The 24,245-nt window shown below is 32.9% G+C and overlaps 3 protein-coding genes and 1 long non-coding RNA gene across 6 annotated transcripts; 2 read left to right on the top strand and 2 right to left on the bottom strand.

Annotated features, from left to right (window-relative positions):
- Window positions 1–99: 99 nt before the first annotated feature.
- LOC106115909 (uncharacterized) lies at window positions 100–480 on the top strand. The gene is made up of 2 exons (XR_001227779.1): window positions 100–246; window positions 336–480. It is a non-coding gene; the product is annotated as an uncharacterized LOC106115909 (long non-coding RNA).
- A 1,161-nt stretch (window positions 481–1,641) lies between these two features.
- On the bottom strand, window positions 1,642–11,197 carry LOC106115908 (zinc finger protein 358). Of its 2 annotated transcripts, XM_013309552.1 has the most exons (17): window positions 11,042–11,197; window positions 10,201–10,272; window positions 9,674–9,739; window positions 8,946–9,118; window positions 8,637–8,724; window positions 7,945–8,158; window positions 7,580–7,659; window positions 7,253–7,483; window positions 6,918–7,065; window positions 6,397–6,544; window positions 5,916–6,083; window positions 5,673–5,749; window positions 5,440–5,577; window positions 5,094–5,201; window positions 4,842–4,957; window positions 4,482–4,763; window positions 1,642–4,401 (listed from the first exon to the last, which is right to left on the bottom strand). In XM_013309552.1, exons 2-17 carry the CDS (start codon window positions 10,249–10,251, stop codon window positions 4,144–4,146), a joined length of 2,346 nt encoding a protein of 781 aa, XP_013165006.1. In that variant the 5' UTR covers window positions 10,252–10,272; window positions 11,042–11,197; the 3' UTR covers window positions 1,642–4,143. The 2 variants fall into 2 exon arrangements, with proteins under 2 accessions (XP_013165006.1, XP_013165007.1); XM_013309553.1 differs by lacking the exon at window positions 9,674–9,739.
- Window positions 11,198–11,466: 269 nt separating this feature from the next.
- Cog8 (conserved oligomeric Golgi complex subunit 8) lies at window positions 11,467–14,282 on the top strand. The gene is made up of 7 exons (XM_013309040.1): window positions 11,467–11,669; window positions 11,955–12,261; window positions 12,337–12,502; window positions 12,580–12,675; window positions 12,772–12,955; window positions 13,063–13,226; window positions 13,536–14,282. The coding sequence occupies exons 1-7, from the start codon at window positions 11,474–11,476 to the stop codon at window positions 14,226–14,228; spliced, it is 1,806 nt and encodes a 601-aa protein (XP_013164494.1). The 5' UTR covers window positions 11,467–11,473; the 3' UTR covers window positions 14,229–14,282.
- A 182-nt stretch (window positions 14,283–14,464) lies between these two features.
- rad50 (DNA repair protein rad50) lies at window positions 14,465–24,230 on the bottom strand. Of its 2 annotated transcripts, none has more exons than XM_013309585.1 (22): window positions 23,826–24,230; window positions 23,329–23,512; window positions 22,946–23,131; window positions 22,648–22,861; window positions 22,482–22,573; window positions 22,109–22,318; window positions 21,713–21,879; window positions 21,459–21,607; window positions 21,162–21,276; window positions 20,366–20,602; window positions 19,961–20,119; window positions 19,398–19,511; window positions 18,517–18,714; window positions 17,986–18,132; window positions 17,376–17,591; window positions 17,054–17,214; window positions 16,559–16,793; window positions 16,070–16,276; window positions 15,527–15,723; window positions 15,338–15,442; window positions 15,098–15,214; window positions 14,465–14,850 (listed from the first exon to the last, which is right to left on the bottom strand). In XM_013309585.1, exons 1-22 carry the CDS (start codon window positions 24,078–24,080, stop codon window positions 14,604–14,606), a joined length of 3,912 nt encoding a protein of 1,303 aa, XP_013165039.1. In that variant the 5' UTR covers window positions 24,081–24,230; the 3' UTR covers window positions 14,465–14,603. The 2 variants fall into 2 exon arrangements, with proteins under 2 accessions (XP_013165039.1, XP_013165041.1); XM_013309587.1 differs by having other exon boundaries at window positions 23,329–23,531; window positions 23,826–23,917.
- Between the last annotated feature and the right edge of the window lie 15 nt (window positions 24,231–24,245).

The raw sequence follows: 24,245 nt of genomic DNA, 5'->3' as shown, positions 1-24,245 counted from the left end.
TTAAAATGTTTCTAAAGCATTATTAATTAAAAAGGATGTACCCACAAAAGAAAAGCTTGAATGAATCTTTTATATGCTCTTTGCCACTCATCAGATGATTTTGACAGTGACAAGTTTACGGATTTCGTGTGTCGTGTCAGTCTGTCAATTAATTATTTGTCTCTTATTTTTAAAGTGTTGGAGTTAAAAAAAATATTTATCAGCCTTTAGTCTCTATTACCATTTTAGTATTTTCGGCTATATTTCGTAAGTTTTTCTAAGTCATATAAAATTGAAAATAAGCTAAATTAATCAGGCGTATAAGCTAACGCGACAATTTTTCACTTGCACAACAGTTTCATCAATCTTTCAATACGGCGGGGCGAAGCAATATGAGAAGAGCGCGAGACGGTTATCAGTATCAGCCTATACCAAGGGTCGCTACCGAAGATGTCTTGGAACATGAAAATGAAAGAATGGCAGAGGAACTTAGCGGAAAAATAAGCACATTAAAACATATGTCTATAGAAATTGGCAATGAAGTGAGAATACAAGACAAGATTTTACGTGGACTCGACGATGATGTTGATAGAAGTTCAGGGTTCTTGGGCAAAACTATGGGCAGAGTATTAAGAATGGGAAAGGGAAATCATAATTATTACATATTTTATTTATTTTTGTTCTCTATTTTCGTGTTTTTCTTACTTTATATTGTTTTGAAATTAAGGTGATTTTCTTGATACATTTGATTCTGCACTATGTATAATTTGTATGTGTAATTTTTACATTGAAATCACAATATTCATTCCTTTAAAAAATATGTATTGTACATAATTCATATTGCTTTTGAATTAAAATTGGAAATGTGGATTAAATTGACAATTTATTTTTAAGTGCAAATTGACTTATTTTTTTAGTATTGATGTTTATTTTACCAATTACTTATCTACAAAAGTAACATAAGAAACATTAATATTTACAGATTTTGGAAAGTGAGAGGTCTAAGTGTTATTTATGTACTTATATAAATAAGGAAATTATAAAATTTTTGTTACAATTAAATTGCTACAGTGCAGATATTTGATAATTGTGTTATGTTTTTACAATTATAGTAAGTACTTTATGCATAAAATAAAACAAAGTAAGTACAGAATAACATATTTATTAGGTAAATCATAATCAGGTTTTTACATTCACAACTTTAAAGCATACATATCTTTTATAACACTACAGTAATCATTACCCACAGCTTGTCTATCTACAGATATGTATAAATTACAAGATGTATTAAGGGATTTAGAACAACTTCTAGCAGTGTCTATGAGCAATGCGACAATACCGCAAGCTTTATGCAAACTATTTTTATTACAGTAACCATTTAAATTATCCAAGATTATTGTATTTGGAATGCTTTGCCATTCTGGTAAAGTGGAAATACTTTCAATCAGTGAATCTATAGTTTTTGTGTAGAGAAAACTTATCATTTTCATATAATGTCGGTTCACAGAATTGATATCTTGTGATAATTCAGGCAATTCATTTAATTCTTCTTGCAGTATGTAAAACACTTTTCCATTTTTTGCATTTGATAATGCTACTTCGAAAAGTTTTTTTCGACTGGACCGTAATTGTTCAAAAATAAATTCACAGTTAACATCTGTCATTTTTGTTATTAACCATCCAATTCCATAATTTCATCACAATACAGTTATTTTAATTAATGTACTTGTTTCTGTTTACTCATTATTGCCTTTAATAGTCACTTATTATCAATTTGAATGCTGATTGTAACTTAGAAATATTTCATAAGAAAAGGCAAAGTTGTTTAAATTTTGTTCTCTGAAACCTCATTTGTAAAGCAATGTACGGTTTTTAGATAAATAAGTGTAATAATTACAAACTTGTATTTGTAACCTCTTTGACATTTGACAATAAATCATCTTACATAGCTCAGTGTTGTCATATCATAAAAAAAAATACAAAAGTAGAATCCGCCTACAAATAACTAAAAGAAATTATCCCAAGCATTGAAATGGATAAAATGAACAGCTGCGTACGTTCCGGGTATTCTAATTTTCCGTATTGTTTCACATAGTACGCGGGTATTGCTGTTCACAATAACAGGCAATGAAAGTAACACTGAACGCGAGTGTTATCAAACCGCAACATTTGCCAAGAAAAATCAGGCTTGATTAGCAAAAAGTATAATGCCGAAAAAATGTTTCGACAGAGGAATCTGATGATAGTATGCAGTAAAAAATATGTGATAATTAAATGAAACTAAGAAATTAAACGATAGATCTGTTTATTATCACTAAATATCGAGAAATTTACATTTGGTTACAGCTACATTACGAAAATAATAACTGGTAAACTACAAATCATAAAATTTTATGTAATAGATGTCGATAATATTTATACTGAATATATAAAATACTGCCAAAACAAAGATTCTGAACGTATTATCTCATTATTTAAAACCTTTACTCACGTATTGGGGAATGTAGTATTCAACTTTTTAGTAGTAGCCATTTTTTAACTTTTGCCTTCAGTTAAAGTATGGCACATATGTGAGTTTTTTATCTGGATGCATTGTTTACAGTTGGTGGAAACTACAAGATTGTCTCGGAGAACTGTTTTCGCAGTTTACATACGTGCAAATGATTTCATCAAAAATAACTAACAAACTTGCACTTTTCCCGTCGAAATACTACAATTGTTAATCTTTGCCTTTTACAAAATTTAAACATTAAAAAACTATACTGCACTATATTTACAAGCAACATTTTGCTTTCATTGTGGGTTTTGACTGCAGTTATTCTTGTATTGACACATTGTAATCGCTCACATTTTTCCAGTACAGTAAGACAGTAGCGCACAATAACAGTACTTGTAGACAACTGGCATAATGTAAACACTTACTGGCACTAGCACAGAGACAATATGTCACGTAACAATAAAAGTATCATAAACCCATATTTCCATTTAAATATTCCCAAAACACACAAGCGACAACAATGCATTGTATCTTTGTTATTAAATTATATTTATAAAGTTTATTTACATGTTTACATTACATACTAATATTTTTACAATAAACTAATCGATTAATCAGTCAATTAGCGTATTACAACAGAAAATTAACCACCTTTCAAAGGACATCAATAACAATTATTATAATCGTAATAATTATTTTATTTTTAATATAAATACATAGATGATAATTTTCACGTAATTGGTTCCTGCCAAAAAGAACAATAAAGTCAAACAAATTATTGTAAGTAATATTCGTATCGAATTTTTGCCAATTTTATCAATTTCTTTAGGAATTTTAACATTTTATTTTACGTTAATTAAAATCAACCGGGAAACAGTCACGTGCAATTTGCTGTTTATTTCATTTTGTTATTTTACAATATTCTCAATAAGTAAATTCAGATTACAAAAGTTTTTGGTTTTTACAATTTATAAAATAATAATAAACTTTACAAATAGTTTACATTATTCAAAATACTTTAGAAACTCATAAAGTTGAATAAAATTATGTTATTTTAAACATAGTTTGCTTTAACTTATGGGTCAGACAGTCACAGCCAAAATTATAATTTGAATGATTCCTATTTTTTTTACAAAATACAGTTATTATTTACATCAATTAAAACTCTTTAATTGTACATTATATTCAAATATGTACACTTATATAAGGACCACCTCAAATACTATCTCAATACAAAAATTGCCATTGAAAGATTCGAGCAATTATTAAGTTTCCATTTTATTTGAATAACAATAATAAAATAAGCGTCCAAGTTAGGTATCAAAAAATTAAAACGTGCAATAATGCGTGTGTGAATCATGTAATTACCTGAGTAAGGCCTTTTTAATACCACACACTAGTACAGGGATAGCGGATCAATGGCACGCAGCACAATGACGAGCCAACACAAGTGATCTCTACGCTGCGGAATGTTTCCATTATTATCATAATTATTTGATGACACGTTTATGACCGCATCAAACATTTCTTGATAAAAGTACTTCGACACGTAAAAGTTCGCCATCCGAGCACTAGTATATTAAAATATTTACCCACTAGTGTGTTTTATGTGGTTACACGCCGGCGAGATTTCTACAATTCCGTGTGCGTAGTCGCGAGCTCGCGCGTCAAATGTGTACAGGCACGTGCAACAGAAGAGCGTCGCGGTCCTCGAACTCCAGCGAGCACATCTCGCACTTGAACGGCCCAGCCGGGGAGTGGGGAGAATGCGTTGAGCGCGGAGACATCGTGTCGGGGGAGTCGGGGGATGCGTGCGCCATGCTCGGCGAGGGTGGCGACGGCGGGGAAGGGGAGGCCGGCGAGGCGGGCACGGCGATTGCGCGCAAGTCGTCAGCGGGCTGCCTCGGCGATTTGCGGCCGCGCACCTGTGACAAGCAAGAACATACATTATTCAGTCCATAAATTTAATTTGTTTCTACATGTTTTAATCATTACGCATACTGACTTGCTTAGTCCTGGGCCTGGCCTCCTCGGTGTGTATCATGCGAGGACGGGGCGGCGCAGGGGGTGCGCGGCGACGTCGCCGGCGTGGAGGTGGTGGGGCGCGGCGTGGCGGGGAGGCGAGACGACGCGGAGGTGAGGGCGGCGGAGAGGCACGTGGTGGGGAGCGGGAAGCACCCGATGCGGCGGAGGGGGAGGACGCACGCTCAGGCTCCTCCCATTCACGTTTCGGCGACACAAGTTCAGTTTTCAATTTCCGCCGCCGCTTGTACTTCCGAGGGCCGTTCTGTGAATATTTAATTATAATTATCATCAATCCAATGGACTTAGACGTTGCAAATCAACAAGTGATGTAAATGCTTACCTGCGGCTGCCGTTTGAGGGCGGTATTGGCGTCGCAGTGCTGTATGAGGTGCTGCACCAGCTCCACACTAGAGTGCAGCGTGCGGTCGCAAACTACGCACGTATACACGTTGCTGCCTGTCAACCATAAAATTTTTATAGCATGAAATTTTATCATTATAAAACTAAAGAAGCTACTACGCTGGTTCACTCGCTTTAAAAAATGTACGTAATAAAAATATTTTATGTGTTAGTTTGTGTGATGTATCAGTACCGTTGGTGCGTCTGTTGGGCGCGGAGTGGTGGGAGCGAACATGTTCGCGCAACACGACACGCTGGTTAAACGCGCGCGGGCACACCGCACATCCGTACGGCTTCTCACCTGCAATATAAAAGCATATAAAGATGCCATTGGGAAGTGAGTTGATAGATAATTCCATTACCTTATCCCACTCGAATGCTGTCGGCGCACAGTGTTTTGGTTTAATTTTTTTACAACCGGGCGCCTGCCTGTCGACAACCCTACTTGACTTGACGTGAAATTGCTATTCTATAATGCACAGGCGCCTGTAGTCGACTACGTTACGGTGAGAGATGTGTATTCATGTATTAGTATGTACCGGTGTGTATGCGCTCGTGCTTGCGCAACGTGCCGCCATCCGCGAAGGCCTTCCAGCAGAAGCGGCACGCGTACGGTCGCTCGCCCGTGTGAATACGCACATGGATCTGCTGCGAGCTGCGCGAACCAAACACCTTGCCTAAAGACAGAGAAATAAATCAACAAATTACTTATTGCTGTTTCACTAAGTTAAATTACAAATTAAAAGTAATAATTATCTCTAATCGAGCTTACCGCACTCTCTACAAGGAAACTGTCTCGAGTTATTAGAAGATGCCGTGGTGGTCTTGCCGCGACCCATTCTTTTTAATCTGAAAACGGACTAAAATTGTAAATTCTATACAACTAGACCACATAAAAAATTCAATTTTAAGCCCATCATAAGAAAATCTGCAATAATTATCTATCATGTGAAGATGGCTACCTCAACATGTCTAAATAAATATTTGAGTGCTAGTTCATGTTGGGACAAGTTACCTGGTGGAATTGGGCCGGTGTCGTTCCGCATGGCCCTCAGCATGCGCAAGCAGCTGCAGCGGATCTGCGAATGTCTCGCCGCACACGTCACACGCGTGCTCGCCCCACCCCCATGCGCCGCCACCACCGCCACCTCCAGCACTGCTCGTGCTATCATGCCGCTTATAACTGTCACATTTATACATTTTATTTATCATAGCTGTTGCCCGCGACTCCGTCCGTGAAATTAAAAATAATCTAGTAATTAATATAGCTTATTTAACCCGGAGATAGTGTAGCTTCTAAAGAGTGAAAGAAATTTCAAATTGGTTCAGTCGGTTCGGAGCCTGCTCAATGCATAGAAACAATCAATTCTTTCCTCTTTGTACTATTGTTATAGATAAGGTACTGAAGACTATTTTACTATAAAAACTAATAATAAAAATTTACTTTCGGAAGATCAGCGAAGTTTTTGCACTTATTGTTTTTTTTTAATACATACTTGTGAGCGGCAGCGACGTGACGACGCAACAAGTCAACACGCTGGAAAGCGACTCCGCAGTCCTGGCAGCGCAGCTCGGGCCCGCGGGCCTCGTACCCCGTGCGTTCACTGCTCGACTCCAGCGACATGCGGTAGTCATAGTCATCGTCTAAACATAAATATAACCTTGATAAATACAACATTAATCCTGAAGAAATGGCTGCCATTACAAAATAACATATTTTTATGCAACCACCCCAACATGTGTCAAATGTAAGGGCTTGACTAATAGAACGATCTGGTAAAATCCAGTTCAAAACATGAAAATAATTAATATTTAAAAATGTATTGCTAAAAGTAGGAATTGACTAACAAATATTTTATTAATATTATTGGTTAACAACGACATACGCCCTAAACTAGAAAAAGTAGGCAGAGAACACAAATGTCACCACAATACATGCCATAATAATATGTCACTAATTTAATGGAAGTTTTATTTTGTGCAGCCCTTATCTTAGTATATATTAAGGTATGAATACCTGAGTTTGAGAGTTCGTAAGAGGGGTCTCGTCGTGCGCGTGGAGCAGCATGCGGGTGTTTGTGTGCGGCGTGCGCTGCGAGCGCTTCGCGCGACCAGTACAGCTCGCCGCAATCGCCGCACTCCACTGGTGAGTCTCCGCCGTGGATCTGCACAACACATATATATAACCTCACGAATAAATACTATGTTTGTTACTACGTATCGCCAAAACGGCTTTCGAATCTCGATGAAATTTATAGAATTTGGAAGAACATATAGGCTACTTTTTTTTAATTCCACACGGACGAAATCGCGGACAATAGCTAGTAATATGAATAAAAGATATTGACTCACTCTAGAATGTGACTGCAACGCCTTCTCTCTTGCGAAGCCGACCCCGCAATGACGACATACAAATGGTCGTGAGGGGTCTGTGGGTGGTAGGGGTGAGGGCGGGGAAGGCGGCGAGGGTTCAGGGGGTGGGTCCGGTTCAGATGGCGGGGAGGGGGAGCGACGCACGGGTGTACGTGCACGCCGCTGCCACTGCTGCGTGCGCGCTGACGTCATGTTCTCCCACACACCATCCTATAACGTTTACAATGGCTATGATCAGACAATGTCGCTATTAATGGCAATATTTTTGTGTACTAAGTGTGTATTAAGAGACAAAAATTGAGGTACCTCTTCTGGTTCCGGATTTTTTTTTCTTCGTCCCCTTTTTTTCTTTGGCTTTAATAATGGACTGTTATTAATAACGTCATCTGGAAAAGAAAACTTTTATATATTATCTATTTAAAACAACTAAATAACGACTTCATGGGCAATTTGGCCTTAAACCACTTTTCAAAATGAATAGGTTAAATATCATACTTTTATTTCTTTATCACAAACAAAAAGTATTCAGTTTCCAATACGTTTAAAAAAATTGCGAGTTACAAAAACTATAAAACAGTTTGAAACTACCAAGTCGGTAAGTGGCTTTAATAAGTAGACTTAATAACTAAACCAAACTGAGTTTTGTTCAATAAAAAAATATGTAAACTCACCATAATCCATGGTATCATGGTTGTCGGGTACAAAGGCGTGCACCTTCAGGTGGTTCATGAGATCACACTTGCGCACGTACCGCACGCCGCACAAGTTGCACGCATGCGGCCTGTCATTCTGGTGCGCCACCATGTGGTTCATGAGGGCCGCCTTCTTGCGGAACCGTCTCGAGCAGAAGTCGCACGGCCACGGCCTCATCGCTGTGTACTGGTCCTATACAATATATACAAGCTACAGTTGTAGGAACCGCTGTTATCCACTTGTAATCATTGTTACTGTATTACTTTAAAAAAACCTTTCCTTTCCTTTTTGAAGTCGGTTAAATATACTGTTTGTCATTGTTTAAACACTGGCTTTAACTCTCGGGCCGTGATTGATATTAAGGATGACGACATGGTAATAAAAGAGTATGTCTTACCCTTAAATATGAATGTTAAATATGACTAATTTGTTATTAATTTAAGTTTACACATAATAATATTTGAATATCAGTATGCATTTATGATGTTCTGATTCTACTGTATTTATTTTTTACCATATCATAAATCTAATTTGTTAATATACAGCTACCTAGTTATGTGTTAAAAAAGACACAAATTTATCAATTACAGAAAGTACTATTATGTTTATTACATCAAATATAATTTACAAAAATTAACCTCGTTTATTTAGTTTAAACAATTGTGCTTACCTGATCAGTTGGTAATGGGACATCAATATCATTTTCAACTTTCACATCAGACACATTATGTACTAATTGCTCCATAGGTACTTCCACTCTGAAAATATAATACAAAATATTATTACATTGTATTTATTGTGATAATATAAAATTAAATTTACACATAAAGAATAACAATAAAAGGCATTTGTTTTAGTGGCCAATTAAAAATTATAAGGGACTGCATAACAAAAAACTATAACAGGAAAATTTACAAAACATCCCAACAATGGGGAATACCACATCACGTCACATCAGAGATGATTTAGACATTTTTACCTTTCCTGTCCTCCAGCTAGTACCCAATCATCAGTTATAACTTCTTCAGTGACACATTCAACGTTCAATTCATCTGGCAATACCGGTTCTGTATAACCAACTACATCCTGCGATAGAAACATCAGATTTTCTGCAGCCATTTGATCTGTATCTGCTATTATCTCTTCAGATGTCTGCAAATAAAAATAAGGTATTCATGTTTGAGAAATTTACACACAGATTAAGCAAAAATGGTGTGAATCAAATTATAGCTAGCAGTGTTTGGTTTGTATTGGCAGCATTGGTTTGTTGTAATTAAAGAGCTTTTTATGAGTTTTCACTGCAGAAATACATGTATCACTCCTTCAACATCCAGTTTGCTATTCTAATTATTGTAGTTTTGTAATTATAGATTAACTAGTGGTCGCCTGCAACATAGTCAGCGCGGGAATTAAAAAAAGCCAATAGTATGCCAAATTTCATCGAGATCTGTTTAGCTGTTCTGGAGATACCTTCAAACATTCATCCAACTTTCCATCTAAACATTCGCGTTTATAAAATTAGTAAGATAAGATAGTAATTAAAAAAAGCTAATAAGCAAGCAAAAATAATAATAATTTGATTATTGTTGTTACAAAGATATAATTAGCATGACAAATCAATCATTCAAGTTAGTAAAAGCTTTGTTACTACTAAAGAACCCCACAACCCATACAACCTTATTGTGTGATCAAATGTAAAATACACACCATTGTTGAATAGCTTTGTACACTATCAAGGTTGCACATTGTCTCATTTTCATGTTTGGGAGAGTTCTGAAAGTTATTGGCATTAGACAACATTAAAATTAATACATAATCCCATGAAAAAAAACTACTAGACATTTCCAGTGAGCTGTATCAACTGGTATACATTCATGGTTCTTTTACCTTTCAAAAGTATGACCAAAACTATTAAAATAAAGAATATATCTCATAAGTTATTGCAAAATTGCAATAACTACATACATACTTTGAAATGATAATATGTACTAGTAGAATGACCACCTTTTTATAGTGACATTTTAGATTTATGGATAAAAACTGGCCTAAAAATGTTAACAACATTTATTCATTTGTAATCACATACTTGGAAGTAGTATGATGGTAAATATCAAAGTGCTCAAAACAAAAGCTAGAAAGTAAAATCATTTTCTATTTTGCACAAAAAATTTATGGCAACATAACATAGCTCTACAAGTTTTATGTAACAATTTGACAATCTCGATGTTTATTACCTTTATCACAACCTCCTCCCAATGGAGGTTGAAATCAACTGATGCCTCCATTGCGGCTGTCTTAGGCAGCAACTGTAATGAAATTTGTCATTAATGTACCACACTTAAACAAGGAAGGTACCACACATACCTTGAATAAAATGTAATTAGGAGTAATATGCTTCATTGCTTTGTTATAGCTGAGGCTGTCAATTCTAAATTTCCTAAATTAATTTTGTCTGCTAAATTTGCCAATAAGGACCTAAACATATTTGAAATACCAAGGTTTGAGCTATTTTCATATTCTTTATAATTACTACTGAAATTCGTAAAATACAAAATGTACAATATCACACATGAGAAAAAACAAACGTGAAACTTATTTATAGAAATGTGAAATAACAACGGTTTACATTAAAATACTACATTTCAATATGTCAAAGCATTTTAACATCTAACATCAAGCAAATCAAAACATCAACATAACCTTATCAATCTAAATACAATTCAGCTATGAAATGGCAAGTTTTTGTAGGGTAAAAGTTTTCTAGCATGGTTCAAATAATCCATATTACTCATTGTAATCGTGTTAATCATAGAAAAGTTTTACAAAAATGGTGTCAAGAGTCTTACTTTCATAGGTTAGAAGTGTCAAAACGAAAAGTTAAAATAGAAACCCAAATCTTTAATAATCCTACACAATAATTAGGAAGCCATCTAATGACAAAAAACTGAATAAAATTTTAAATACATTTTATAATTATACACCTTCATGACGCAATCACAGAAGTTATCAATAGTTCAACATGGATGAAAACATAGGGCATAACCATAGTATTGATGGAAATCACAAATTACATACCGCGCCTAAAATAATTTGCCTATGTGATGTTTCCCATTGGTTTCACAAGATATTTTCAGCTATATTTGAAATATTTGGTTATTAAGCAAATGGTAATCTTGAACTAATATTCCATAAAAATTTTCATTTACACAATACAGATTATGAAAGAGTAAAATATAGATTATGCAACGGAACGGGTTGGAGTTAACTATTCTATAAGATTCTTCTATTTACTTTAAGGTGGGGAAACGCATAGAAAAAGCTTATGGTATGAATCTAAACTGGGTAAGTTTGGTTTAGGCTTTTAAATAGTCTTTTGTATTGTCGTAGCTACATTACATTACATGGAAAAATCATTTCATTCACGAAATCTATAAACAAATTTTTTATACTCTTGAGAGACTATCATAAACAAGACTTTGTGACAATGTCAAAAACTGAAATCTGTCAATGTTATGGGCTACAAAATACGTATCGTTTACGTTATATCGTAAAATACGTACGTACGTATATGCAAATATAAAAAATAAAAGTTCATCGCGAATAAGATATTTTATTACAAATAAATTTCGATACGATACGGGTACTAAAATGGCTCAAGAATTGAGAGAATTATGTCAACTATTATTCCCAAATTCAACGAATGGTACGATGTTTATATTAATAAACTTCCGCCAAAGCAGTTTGGTATAACAAATACTTTGCAATCTACTTTAGTTAAATCAACAGTTGTGAAGCTTGCAATAACACATATGTTTAAATGTTTTTGTGGGCCCTAACAATGGTCGGGTCCACCTATTGCTAAGACGTCGCAGTAATCAAGCTTGAAATAAAGGAAAGAACAACTTGTGTCTGTCTGTATATTTAAGATAGGCAATGTGTAACTGATTTCCTAAATACAAATGTTTATTTTTTTTTATAATTTCTGCAGAAACCCCAGAATACTTCAATGACATTAATGACTATATTAAAAAGCTTGGATCACAAAATTGGGAACACATTAGAAATGAGCCGGAGAGATTATCTGATGAAATGAAACATTTAACAGAGCAGACTCAAGAGTTAGCATTTACAAATTGCAAAACCTTTGTGGAGACTGCAGAGATTTCTCGCACCATTATGAAAGATTTAGGGAAATCTAAAGATTCTTTGGAAGTTTTTCTTAACACTATGCCTCAATTTGTACAGGAATTAGAGAAATTCTCTATGAATGTTGGAAATATTGTTGAAGATAAAAAGTAAGTTGAATATATTACCAGTATTAGTAGGCTTTTATTTTATTTATTTACATAATGAAATATTGTTATTTCTAGGCGCTATAGCAGCATTCGTCATCAAAGTGATAAATTATTAGATTTACTAGAACTGCCCTCGTTAATGCGTGAAGCACTTAATGCAGAAGATTATGAGAGTGCATTGGATATTTTCACTTTTGTTCGTAATCTATCAAAAAGGTACTCTGAGATACCAATTGTTCAGGTATGTTGTCTTATACTCTATGAATCTCAAATAGTTATTGGAATGTAAAATAAATATGTAGGATTGCTAATTTTCAGAATACATCATCAGAAATAATGACATTGTGGTATGAAACTTTATATCACTTGTACAATCAGTTACATTATGATTTACCTTTACCGCAATGTTTGCAAGTAAGTAATACATATAATTTTATAATTGTGTTACATAATGATGCAATGGATAATGAAGTTTTAGAAGACTGTCTATGAAAAATAGTATTTCTTCAGATTCTAGGTTATTTGAGGAGAGCTAACACAGTCTTTAAATCTACAGAAGAAGACCAAAGCAAAATATCTGTGGGAAGTAAAATACCGAGCAATACAATAATGACTGATGGCTTACATTTGCACTTTTTAAAAGCAAGAAATGCTTGGTTTGAAAAAGCCTTAGAAGATGCCAAGAGCAGTGAATGTAATTATTAGTATCTCATGGAATATTCATTATGATTATGGTTCCAGATATTTATCAAAAAGTGTCTGTTTTAATGATTTTTAAATTGTTATTATTTACTGTTACAGCATCTGAGAGATTGTTAAGAAAAATTGTCGAGTTACACCGAATACATTTATTTAATGTTTTAACTCAACATAAGTCAATATTCCTATCAGACGCTCAAGAATCTAAAGTGCGTGATTACGAACTTAGTGGAACAAGCGCTTTATCATGTTGGCTGAAACAAAAGGTATAAAGTGGTGCCATAATGTTGATTGTAACTAAAATTATCTAAATAATGACTGATTGATTATTGTATAATATTAAAATACTGGAATGGAATTAAAAAAAAACTTACTAAGCAGCTTATGTGTTCTTGCAGACTAAGTTCTATATATATTCTATATATATATATATACCAAATTTCATTATGATCTATTGAGCCATTCTGGAAATCCTTTAAACAAACATCTATGAAAAGTTTTGCATTTATAATATTATTAAGATGTATCTCAAAATGAAACTTTATTTTTGTGGAAATAAAATAACTTTGTTTTAGGTTGAAAAATTAACCCAAATGCTTAATCAGGATTTAAAGAAGGAAGATGAGTCGAGTTTTGAGTCCCTTTTGAATCAATGTATGTATCTCTGTCTCTCATTTGGCAGAGTCGGTGCAGATTTACGCTGTGTATTAACACCTCTGTTTCGAAACAATATAATGGCTCAATTTCACTATAACCTTGATAAAGTGGACAATCAATTCGAGAATCAAATGAGAACTTATAAAGTACCAACAATAAAGAATTTACCAAGACCGGTAAACGAGAATATGATATCAGGACCACCTGAAAATTTATTAGATTACTATCCATTAGCGGAGTATTGTAATGGATTGCTATCGACTTTAAATTCTTTCCGAGTAACAGCACCTTTGAATATTGTGAAAGACGTGTATAATGAATATAGAAAATCGTTGGGAAAGTCGGTACAAATATTACTAACATTTTATAACAGGGAACAACAAGCATTTACAGAAGTTGAAAGACAGAATTTTGTTTCGTTTTGTATTTGCTTTACTGAAGACTTGGTTCCTTATATAACTAAGTGTCTATCACAGTCATTTCCCCCGACGCAAATTTGTGAACTATTAGGAGTGACTTTAACTGTATTGCAAGAGAGCAAATTGCTGCAAATTGATCAAATGGAAATTTGCAAGCCATTGAACAGTATTACAGGATTATTCTCGAGTTAATTTTTTAGACGGCTTTAAGGCAAACTATAATTTAAAAAAATTAAATATGTATAAAAAGGCTAGACTATAAAGTGCTTTTATATGTAAATATGTGTGTTAATGTTATAATTGCTTTTAATTTAGTCATAAAATATATTATATTTAAATACAGGAATTTACCTGACTGAGTATATAGATTTTACTTTTAATTCATAAATCCCTTAAAAAATAAGAACGGGGCTTAAATAAAGAAAATATAAAACATATAAAAGGTTATATTTAATATATAAAAATGTAAAGCAGCTTTAACAAATTTTGTAAGGCACGGCCTTCTTAACAGCTATTTGACATTCGAGATAGGAATGACTGTAGGATTTTGAGTAATAAAAATATGAATTAAGTAAATCTTATCTTTTTGATTCTAGACTTTCCTTCTTCGTTTCTAGAAACTTCATAAAAATGCGTGACCTTATCAATACTGCCCAGGGACTCGATGAATTCTCTATCATGAGTGATGATGATGAACATGAAATTCTTTTGCGCCATTCTTTCCAAAACTATTTCACCGAGAGCCTCGCAGAGACTTTTAACATTCTCTTGATCCAAATTTGTCGTTGGCTCATCTAATGCTAAGATACCGAACCTGAAATAAAAGCAAAGTAAATGTATAATCTAACTGAATAAATTTATAAAATTATAGAAAGGCGAAAATTGAGATATAATTTACCTAACCTATTAACAAAACATATGAGAGGCATTAAAGATAACATAACTAACAATATACAGTAGAACCTGGATGAGGGAGTGTCCAGGGGACCGTGATATTTCTTTCTTATAGACGTCTCTTGCTTATCCAGGTTTGACTATTTAATTTATAAGTCAAAAGGTACCTTGTGCTAAATGTCTCAGCCAACGCCAAACGTATGATGAGACAGGCCAACACTTTCTGTCCGGCGCTGCAACGACCACGCATGTCTATCTCCACGCCATTCTTACATTGCACCACTCTGTTACATACTTTATAAATTAATACAATAAGCAAAATAATTTAAAAACGTAAACAAGTAATTCTATGTATTTATAGTAGGTTTTGAATTAATGCACATCTTACTGTCAAAAATGTTCCGTACCTGTAATCATATTTCCTGCGATCCGAGTCAGCAGTTGCACTGCCTTCTGTTTTAATTTCAATATAGTCAATATCATTCCCCCTGTATATTTTTCTCCACATTTCCCTTGTTAAAAAAGTTAATTAAATGTTATTACGCCTGTATATAAAATGATTCAAAGTTCTGAAGTAGAATATTTTATAAATATACCTTATAATTAAATTAATATTTTCCATTTTCTCTTTATGAAACTCCATAAGGCACTTTTCTAAGGCAACGGAATAATCTTTAATATCTTTCTCCAGAGCTTTAATAACATGCAAATCATAAAATTTTTCCCTGTACTGTTTCTCTATACCCTCGTTCACGGCTTTCTTCAGTTCCATTTTACATTGTTTCAATCTTTCCTACAATATTAAATAATTTCAAACATTGCAAATTTTCAAACACAAAAAAAAAATCACTTACTGTGTTTCTGAGACCAAAATCTCCGTTTAAAAAATATCGTTATTATTTTGTCAAAAATGTGGTTTGGTGTTGTTGTTATAAATATTTATTTTTGTCTCAGAAACCCATGGTTGATCATTAGGTCACTTATGTGTCGAAGTGTTAATTGGTCATTTAGACCGCATATATAATTATGTTATTATAATAAAGGTCTTTTATACTTAAATTTATATTTAAAAATACTTTCTGTATTATAGCAATTTTTCCATGTCATATTTTCAGTCAATAATTAATAAGAAATCTTACTTTGTATCCACGCAGCAGACCTTCAGTTTGCAACTTTTCTTTAAAAAAGTCCTCATGTTTTGTCATAAGTGGTTCCTTCTCAGCAATCATGTCCATGTTGACTCCACTCAGCTTTTCATTGAGGGCTGCTAACTCACTCTCACTGTTAGCTATTTCAGTTTGAGCTTTACGTAGCTTGAGGTTATCTTCCAAGTTGCGCTTGTAGATCTGAAAGATTCATAATAAAAACATAGAATTTTATTATAATAATACTATAAAACAAAAAAAAATTATAGCTTTTGCCTTTCAAAATTAAATCGAGATTCTTTTTTTTTAATAAAAATATTTTCTTGACAATAACAAAGAATTAGTGAAATTGGTCTATAAATTATTTTTTATAGTATTTTTCAAATTATTTGTTGATTTTTAAAAGAAAGAGGTCACTAAAGCACACAATCTTATTTAAAAAGAACAATAAATTTAGTTGACATAATTTAATATTTAACTCACGTCTTGTTTGGCAAGTTCGTCTTTCAAGCTATCAATTTTCTTAGTAAGAGTATTTCTGTCGACCATTATCTGTTTCTGTTTGTCCATCAGCCGTTCATTCGCTTCTTTTATTTTATCCATTTCAGCTTGAACGTTTCTCTCATTGTGTTGCTTGATTTCCATTTCAATAGATTTGACTTTATCAAATGCATTTTTTATTTTAACTATATAATCATTTTTGACGTCGATCGCAGCCCTATTGTAATGGAAAAAAATATTTAAATATTAAAAAATTATGTAGTAATGATAAACTCTTTGTATATATTTTTTTGTACTGGTGTCGTGTCTGTAAAAATACATACACACAGTAATACAACTCTTTTCAAATATCTTGACGGCCCAAGGTCGTCGGCGCGTTGCGCAGTGCGCTCCTCCGTCATCACGCTTCTCACTCGAGCGAAGTTGAGAGCCGTAAAGATATGTGAATACATTTATATTTAATAAATGTTTACTTACCTGTTTTTCTTAACACATTCACTCTTAATTTTCTCCTTTTCTTTCAAATCAACTTCCAAAGGCGCTGTTCCATCTTGCAGTTCCTTTAGTTCAACTAACGCTTTTTCTCTATTAGATTCTAATTGTTTCAGATTTTCTTGTAAATTAACTAACTCTTGGACCTGTAGGAGTTTCGTTTAAAATTTCAATGAAATCAAAGCTTTAAAAATTGTATTCTTAAGACGGAATCAAAATTAAATGTTCACAACATAAATAATAGACTAGCTGTCGTCCGAGACTCCGTCAGCATTTCTTAACTACACTATTATTAGTGTAAGCTTACCTTTTTCTGCACATTAAGAAGTTCCTCTTTAAGTTTATTCTTCTTTTCGGCCATGGTTTGTAACTTTTTAGTATGCTGGTTTAGTTTTGTTTGTGATTGCTTAATTTGAGACCTTAAAGAGGTGATCTGTTGTCTCAATCCATTCTTCTTTGTTGTAGCTTCATCTAAATTGATATCTATTACCATGTGGGAGCACTCGGCTTTGATTGCTTCTAGCTGCAAAATGCACATAATTATTGATACTGTAACTTTTTCTTAAATATGTTTATGAAATCCGTTTTGTGACATTTTTTTCTTAATTTCAAATAGTATAGTGAGAATCAGAAAAGTAAAACCTTTTTGATGTTAAACTTTTTATTGCGAATTTTATCGACTAACCGTTTTCTTACTTACGCTATTTTTAAGTATCGACTGTTTGTGCCTTTATCTTAGACCCTTTTTACACTAAACGTCTAGCTTAGTAATTGACTGGTTGTGCTAGTACAAATATTACTCGCAACTTCAACACTATTTCTATGAAGAAATGACGATCGTACATAGTAAGTCGCCCAATGGAAATAAGTACTTATACAAAAGCATCATTATTATAGTAGTTAGTTTATAAACTTACATCTTTAGTTGCCGTAGTTACTTCATTAGTGTATCTATCCAGTAGCGGCATGTCACTCTGTATCTGTCTAGCGTTTTGCAGCTTCTGTTCCGGCTCCATTATTGTCATTGATAGTTCTTCGGATTCTTCTGTTAATGTTGCTATTTGCTATGAAATTAATATATATTATTCATGTATAAATTAATAGTTTGGTCAAACTAATCTCAGATTAATATAATCAAACTAGCTGTCGCCCGCGAATCCGTCCGCGCGGAATATAAGAAAAACTTAATGATGTGTGTAAACTATATAATATAAATAACCTATGTGTTCTTCCAGACTATGTTCTACATCTGTGCCAAATTTCAGCGAGATCCGTTGAACCGTTCCGGAGATACTTTCAAACAAACATCCATCCAACCATCTTAACTTTCGCATTTATATTAGTAAGATTTTAGGCAGTGAAGAAAAATTTGTAGTAAATATCAGAGTTAGTCCTTACAAATTTTTAACAGCATTTTTTATTATTTATATGTTTTTTCAATATCTTACCGTATCGACGTCTTTCAAACGGGTTTCAAGTTGCGGTACATCTTTCTCTTTCAAGGTCTTTATTTTTTCATTCAACGACTTCATACTGAGCAGATCGTCCCTCTTTGCTGATGTTCTTTGTAACTCTTCTGATACTTTTTCTTGTTTAGCCGGCACATTCATCACTTGTGTGGTCAATTGAGATATTAAATCTGATGCCTATAAAATACATGGTGATTTTATAAAACTACATAAAATACAGTAATTATATTTGTAAATTTGAATTCTTTTCAGTAACCTTTATTATTACTTTTAGATTTCACCGTCCAAATGGATGTATGAATATCATTTTAAACAACATACTGTATTTTACATACATACTGTTAGGAAGAACATCCGACACTGTGCCGGTGTACTGGCGCAACACTAACCTTACTAAAATGTCGACGTTTATGTCCCTTCACTAATCATTCTGACACTTGCCTTGCTAATGAAAGCGCGCCATTCGCGCCAAAGGATTCTAATTAATAATGTCTAAAAGTTACATAATATGTTTTTTAACATATGTCTCGAAGTGAGAGTCTAAGTTTAACAGTTATGTTCTTACACCTATTTTTATGAATTGTTTGCACAATAAAAACCATATGTTTAGGTGAATATTGAATGCGTTTTAGGAAATTATAAAATACTAGCGGACCCGACAGACATTGTCCTGTCTACACGTCTTTAATTTGAATAAATTAATATGAATTTAATATTTGATGAAAATTGTGAATCTAAACCATTCCCAGATCCCCTTGAACACACACAAAAAATTTCATCAATATCGGTCCAGTCGTTTGAGAGAAGTTCAGTGACATACACACTCACAGAAGAATTATATATAGAAAGATAAAACATACCTCTGTATCAGAATCGAATCCTCGGTTACATAGAGGACAACAGCTGTTGTCTTTGAGTTGATTTTTATATTTTGTAAATATAAACATTGATGATTGGAGCATATTTTGTTCTTCCTGAAAAGAAAATATAAATGTATTCCTGTTAATTAATCAAATGTATTTAGTAGTCCTGTGTATTGTGTAATAAGCTATTTTTGGTTCTTTAATAAAACAAGCACATGTTTGCAGAGAAATTCAAAGATGTGCATGTAGTTAAATACTTCATTGAGCCAGTGTGATTGACTAAGATCTACCCCTAATTTAGTGTGGACTTGAATCCCATTTGGGAATCAACTGGGAATATTTGATTGATTATTGATATTTAGTGAAGTAAGGTCCAGAATGGTTTTTGTATTAGAATAGCTATTAGTACTTATATTATGCTTTATATGTCCCTGTTAATAGCGTTTTTTCACAATAGTGGAAAGTAAGGAAAAATATTCATAAGCAAGCTTATAATTATTAAGGAATCAATATATATTTTTTAATTTAAACTGTGGGCTTAAAATATATCTAATATTAACCTGTAACTTTTCAACAGTAGTATTTAGTTTGCTGAGCGTCGCCTCGTATGTCTGAGTGCCGCAAGCCTTGAACATCTGGTCTTCGGCCGCTGTCAGCTCGTTGCGGCGTTCCGTCAACAGCTCGCGCACGTGTTTCCTTTCTGTTTCCAAACTTGTAAGCTAGGAACAAAATTAAATTATACATTTTATGTGATTTATTTTGTATGGGGACATAACATTTAACTTTATTTTGACCAAAAGTAGTAACAGACAGATTATTTGATATTTTGACTATAAATCCAAGATGGCCAACACAAAAATGTCAGATCCTTTTAATAACACGCATTAAAATGGAAATTCATTATTACAATATTTGGTTTATTTCAAATTAAATCTAATAGTCATAAAATAGATAAATTAACTTACATTTGTATGTTTTTCTTTTAATTTCTTTTTAACAGAATCAACTTCATCACGTAATTCGTATTCCAATTTGTTAATGGCCATAGCATAACCTTTGTCCGGCATTGTACCGAGCAGATCACTGATGACACTGCGATGTTTGTTCTTCAATACATTCATCTGCTTCTCTTTTTGTTTTAATGAATCTTCTATCATATCACGCTCTTTTAATTTGGCGCTTTGCTTTTGTAATTGATTGATCTGAAAATTTACATTACAATAATGTTTTTTACTAAAAGAAATTAACAACAATAACATAAATAAAATAAATAAATACATAGAAAATATGCACCATAGTATTTATTCGTTCACCAGCTCACTATACGTCCCCACAGAGGGGCTCGGAGCCTACAATAAATCAAGAGTGACTAGGCCATAGTCAACCACGCTGGCCATGTGTGGATTGGTTGACTTCACACATATTGTTGAATTTCTTCTCAGATATGTGCAGGAGGATAAATGTACATATGTAAATCGGAAATCGAACACATGGTGGGATTCGAACCCAGGACCTACAGATTGCAAGTTAAGTGCTTGACCCCTGAGCCACCGACGCTCTAGTATTTATTATTTGACAAAAATTTTTTTGATAGTTTGTTATAGCCCTAATTTGATTCCAAATACGGCCTAAATGGTAATTGGTTAATAACAAAAATTTTTTTAGAAAATAACTACTGATATTATTGCAATCTTTAACCCAGGAAGATTCCAAGAAAGCATTTTTTTTAAATGCAAATTAAATAATATGTACTTATAATACCTTTTCATTTAATTCTTCAAGTTCCTGTTCACTCTTTTCCATTAAAGCTTCATCTTCATTAATCGACTTTTGACATTCCTCCGGATTCAACTCGTTCAGAACTTCCTGATAATCCCTGAAACAATTATTTAAGCTTATTTACATTATCAATAACAGGGTTTTCCTTTTTTTACCAATTCATTAAATGTCAGATTACAATTGGACTAGCAATCATAGCATGGCATACTATATTTATTTGAAAAAAAATTGATGACACATTTTATTAATTTTTTTGAATATTCTATGAATCTGACTTACTCTTCAGCTGTATTCATTTTCTTTTCCAAAAAATCTAATCGTACTTTAGACTTATTTGTGTCGGTGATTCCTTTTTCCACTTTGGTGATTTCTTTTTTTATATTTTGTATATCAGATTCTTTGTTACTTATTTTTTGTTTGTGACGAGACTGAAATTAAAAAAATTTGCTTATATAGAAATATTAAAGCACATATGTTATTAATTAAGATTTTTAAATTCGTGCAGACAACAGTTAGTAGAATAATATACATACCAATGCGTCACGACACGTATCTACGTCAGCTTGTAGTTTGTTCTCTTCGGTATCAGCTTCTCTCTTTTTCTCACTTAGTTCCGTTTGCAGGCTTTTTATTTTTTCCTTTATAGCCTCTCCCACTTTCTCTGCATCTTCATTGCTTTCAATTTTCTCTATCTCTATTTCTAGAATACAAATAAAATAAGAGGTACAGAAACAATATAAGTACTAGAACATGACTACAATGTTACATTAAAGTTATTAGGACATGTCACTAATGGATTGTGAACTTAAGCAATTCATAATCATACCAGGAAAATTACAAGCTAATCTATAGAGAATTAAAACTTCAAATTAAAAATAATTCTTTCATTTTATATAAAAATATTTGGCAAAGTTTATTTTTTTTATTACCAGCCAGTTTAGCAGTGTTTGCTATCATAGTATTCTTCTTATCAATTTTATCTTGGTTCTGACTTTCCAATAGTATTAATTCTTTAAACTTCATTTCATTTGACGTTTTTTCATTGGCAATCTTTTCCTCCTCTATATTGAATTTGTTATTTTGCTTGTATGAATTATCCAAGTCTTCCTTCTTTGTTTTGGCAGTTGTCGCGTAATTGGCTAAAATAAAAAAAAACATGTGTATTCAAACTAGAAATTTCTATCTAAGTTAATTAACACAGTTCCTTCTATTAGTAGCGGAAATCAGTGTTATTATATGCTGGCAATAGCAAGAAGAATCTTTTTTTATTTAAAAAATGCAGTATATTAGTGACTATCTTACATATATTTTTCTCCAGCTCAGCTAGTGGTCCTTCAAATAAGGTGGTAATGGCAGTTTTCAATTCTTGTTCCTGAGTTGTGAAATGCTCTAATCTACAAAGAATAATAAGATTTTAATTTTTTAATTTTTTTTATCATATAGTAAATTAAAGCCAGTCTTATGTTACTTTGTTTTAATTTTTTCTCTTTTGGTTTCAATTGTCACTAAATTTTTCTGCACTGTTTCAATGGCTTTAATTTTTTCTGCAAGCGGTTTAATTTCTTGTTCAAGTTCAGCCACCCTGATTTCAGCTTCAGAGATTTTAGATTCAGTATTTACAACATCTAATTTTTTCTTATCCAAATTTTCTTTCTTATCTGTTAAATTTGCCACTTTCTGTTCTGAAAAATTAAAAAAATATATTTTTGCAATGTTTATAAAATGATTATTAATTAAATAACATGAACGAAATCCCGTAAGTTTACCTAATACTTTTATTTCTGTTTCATATTCTTTCCTTATTTTTCTCAATCGTTCAAAACAGTCACTGTATTTGTCTGCTTCAAATATTTCATCAAAACGTTCCTTTACTTTTTTCCCCTCATCAAGTGGCCAGCTAGAATCTTCTTGATGACAAAATATTACTGAATTCATTATTGCTTTTGATACTCCTGTAATTAGTAGAAAACCACATTATAAAACATAGTTACAGAACATATTATTGGAAAATTTGAGTTTGTAGGTCCAATGACCTAAAGTTCAATAACTTTTGGTGCTTAAGTTATAAAAAAGTTTACCCTGTCTTTGACATTTTAATTGCTTCAATATTATTGGTACAACTACACAACAGTAAGTAATAAATATTTACCTAATTGTTCATACATCATGGAGTCTAAATCGGCACATCTTGATGAAATATCCTTAGTTTTTCCTTTCTCATCAATCACTGACAGAAATGAATCTAATGTCTGAAATTTACTTTTCTTCTTCTGTAGCGCTGTAACTTTCATAGATCTTGCTATTTCCAATTGTTCATCTTTTGCATTTACAATCTATTGCATAAGATTAAAACTGTTTTTAAAATAAAAGTTTTAATATGTTAGATAATCAATCAGAGCTCAATTTATTTCCCTTACAACACACAAATATTTGATGTTCACAATTTTTAAGATAATTGTGGCCACTTAGCACCAAGTTAACAGGTTTTCATTTGAAATAAGTTACAAAATGAAACTTTTTTTAAATATAAGGTTTGATTGTTTCAAAATATATCACATCATATTCTCATTATTTCTATTATATTTGAGTACAGATGTGGCTATAGTATATTTGATATAGGTGTTTACTTAGGAAATGTTTTGTTACCTTTAATTTGACTTGTCCTAACACTTCTGTTGATCGGTTAACTTTTGCATCGTGGACAAAACAATCGTTACGACTACCTGGGGGCATCTGTCCAGTAAGAGCATAGCGTACACATTCTATAATAGTTGTTTTTCCACAGCCATTCTGTCCCAAAATTAATGTTAATGGCCTTTCAAAAGATATACGTTGTTCATCATTATCTTCTGGCCCAAAACTTCTTATACCCCTGACAGCAAGCGATTTTATACCAGCCATACTTCTTTATTTAAATACTACTATCATAAGCAATCGTAAGCGTATACGACGAACAAACATTCCTTGTAAATACCAAAGTTTATAAAAACTTCCGCGCCGCCGCCGAAAACGAAACACCGAAAGACTTTTGACTTTGAAAGATGTGTCAAACTGACAAACCTTGAC

Source organism: Papilio xuthus, unplaced genomic scaffold (assembly GCF_000836235.2).
Source record: "Papilio xuthus unplaced genomic scaffold, Pxut_1.1 DF827777.1, whole genome shotgun sequence".
Lineage (NCBI taxonomy): Eukaryota > Metazoa > Arthropoda > Insecta > Lepidoptera > Papilionidae > Papilio > Papilio xuthus.
This window is presented reverse-complemented; position numbering and strand designations above follow the sequence as displayed.

What these genes read in the sequence shown, in the direction of transcription:
- LOC106115908 (XM_013309552.1), bottom strand. Translation starts at nt 10,251, where the DNA reads ATGGAGGCATCAGTTGATTTCAACCTCCATTGGGAGGAGGTTGTGATA. An exon ending in CTAGCTGGAGGACAGGAAAG is followed by an intron (nt 8,725 to 8,945) that starts GTAAAAATGTCT and finishes TTATATTTTCAG; the next exon opens with AGTGGAAGTACCTATGGAGC. An exon ending in CCAGGCCCAGGACTAAGCAA is followed by an intron (nt 4,402 to 4,481) that starts GTCAGTATGCGT and finishes TGCTTGTCACAG; the next exon opens with GTGCGCGGCCGCAAATCGCC.
- Cog8 (XM_013309040.1), top strand. Translation starts at nt 11,474, where the DNA reads ATGTTATGGGCTACAAAATACGTATCGTTTACGTTATATCGTAAAATA. An exon ending in AGATGCCAAGAGCAGTGAAT is followed by an intron (nt 12,956 to 13,062) that starts GTAATTATTAGT and finishes TTACTGTTACAG; the next exon opens with CATCTGAGAGATTGTTAAGA. An exon ending in CATGTTGGCTGAAACAAAAG is followed by an intron (nt 13,227 to 13,535) that starts GTATAAAGTGGT and finishes ACTTTGTTTTAG; the next exon opens with GTTGAAAAATTAACCCAAAT.
- rad50 (XM_013309585.1), bottom strand. Translation starts at nt 24,080, where the DNA reads ATGGCTGGTATAAAATCGCTTGCTGTCAGGGGTATAAGAAGTTTTGGG. An exon ending in AGAGAAAAAATTAAAACAAA is followed by an intron (nt 22,574 to 22,647) that starts GTAACATAAGAC and finishes TATTCTTTGTAG; the next exon opens with ATTAGAGCATTTCACAACTC. An exon ending in TGAGCTGGAGAAAAATATAT is followed by an intron (nt 22,319 to 22,481) that starts GTAAGATAGTCA and finishes TTTTTATTTTAG; the next exon opens with CCAATTACGCGACAACTGCC.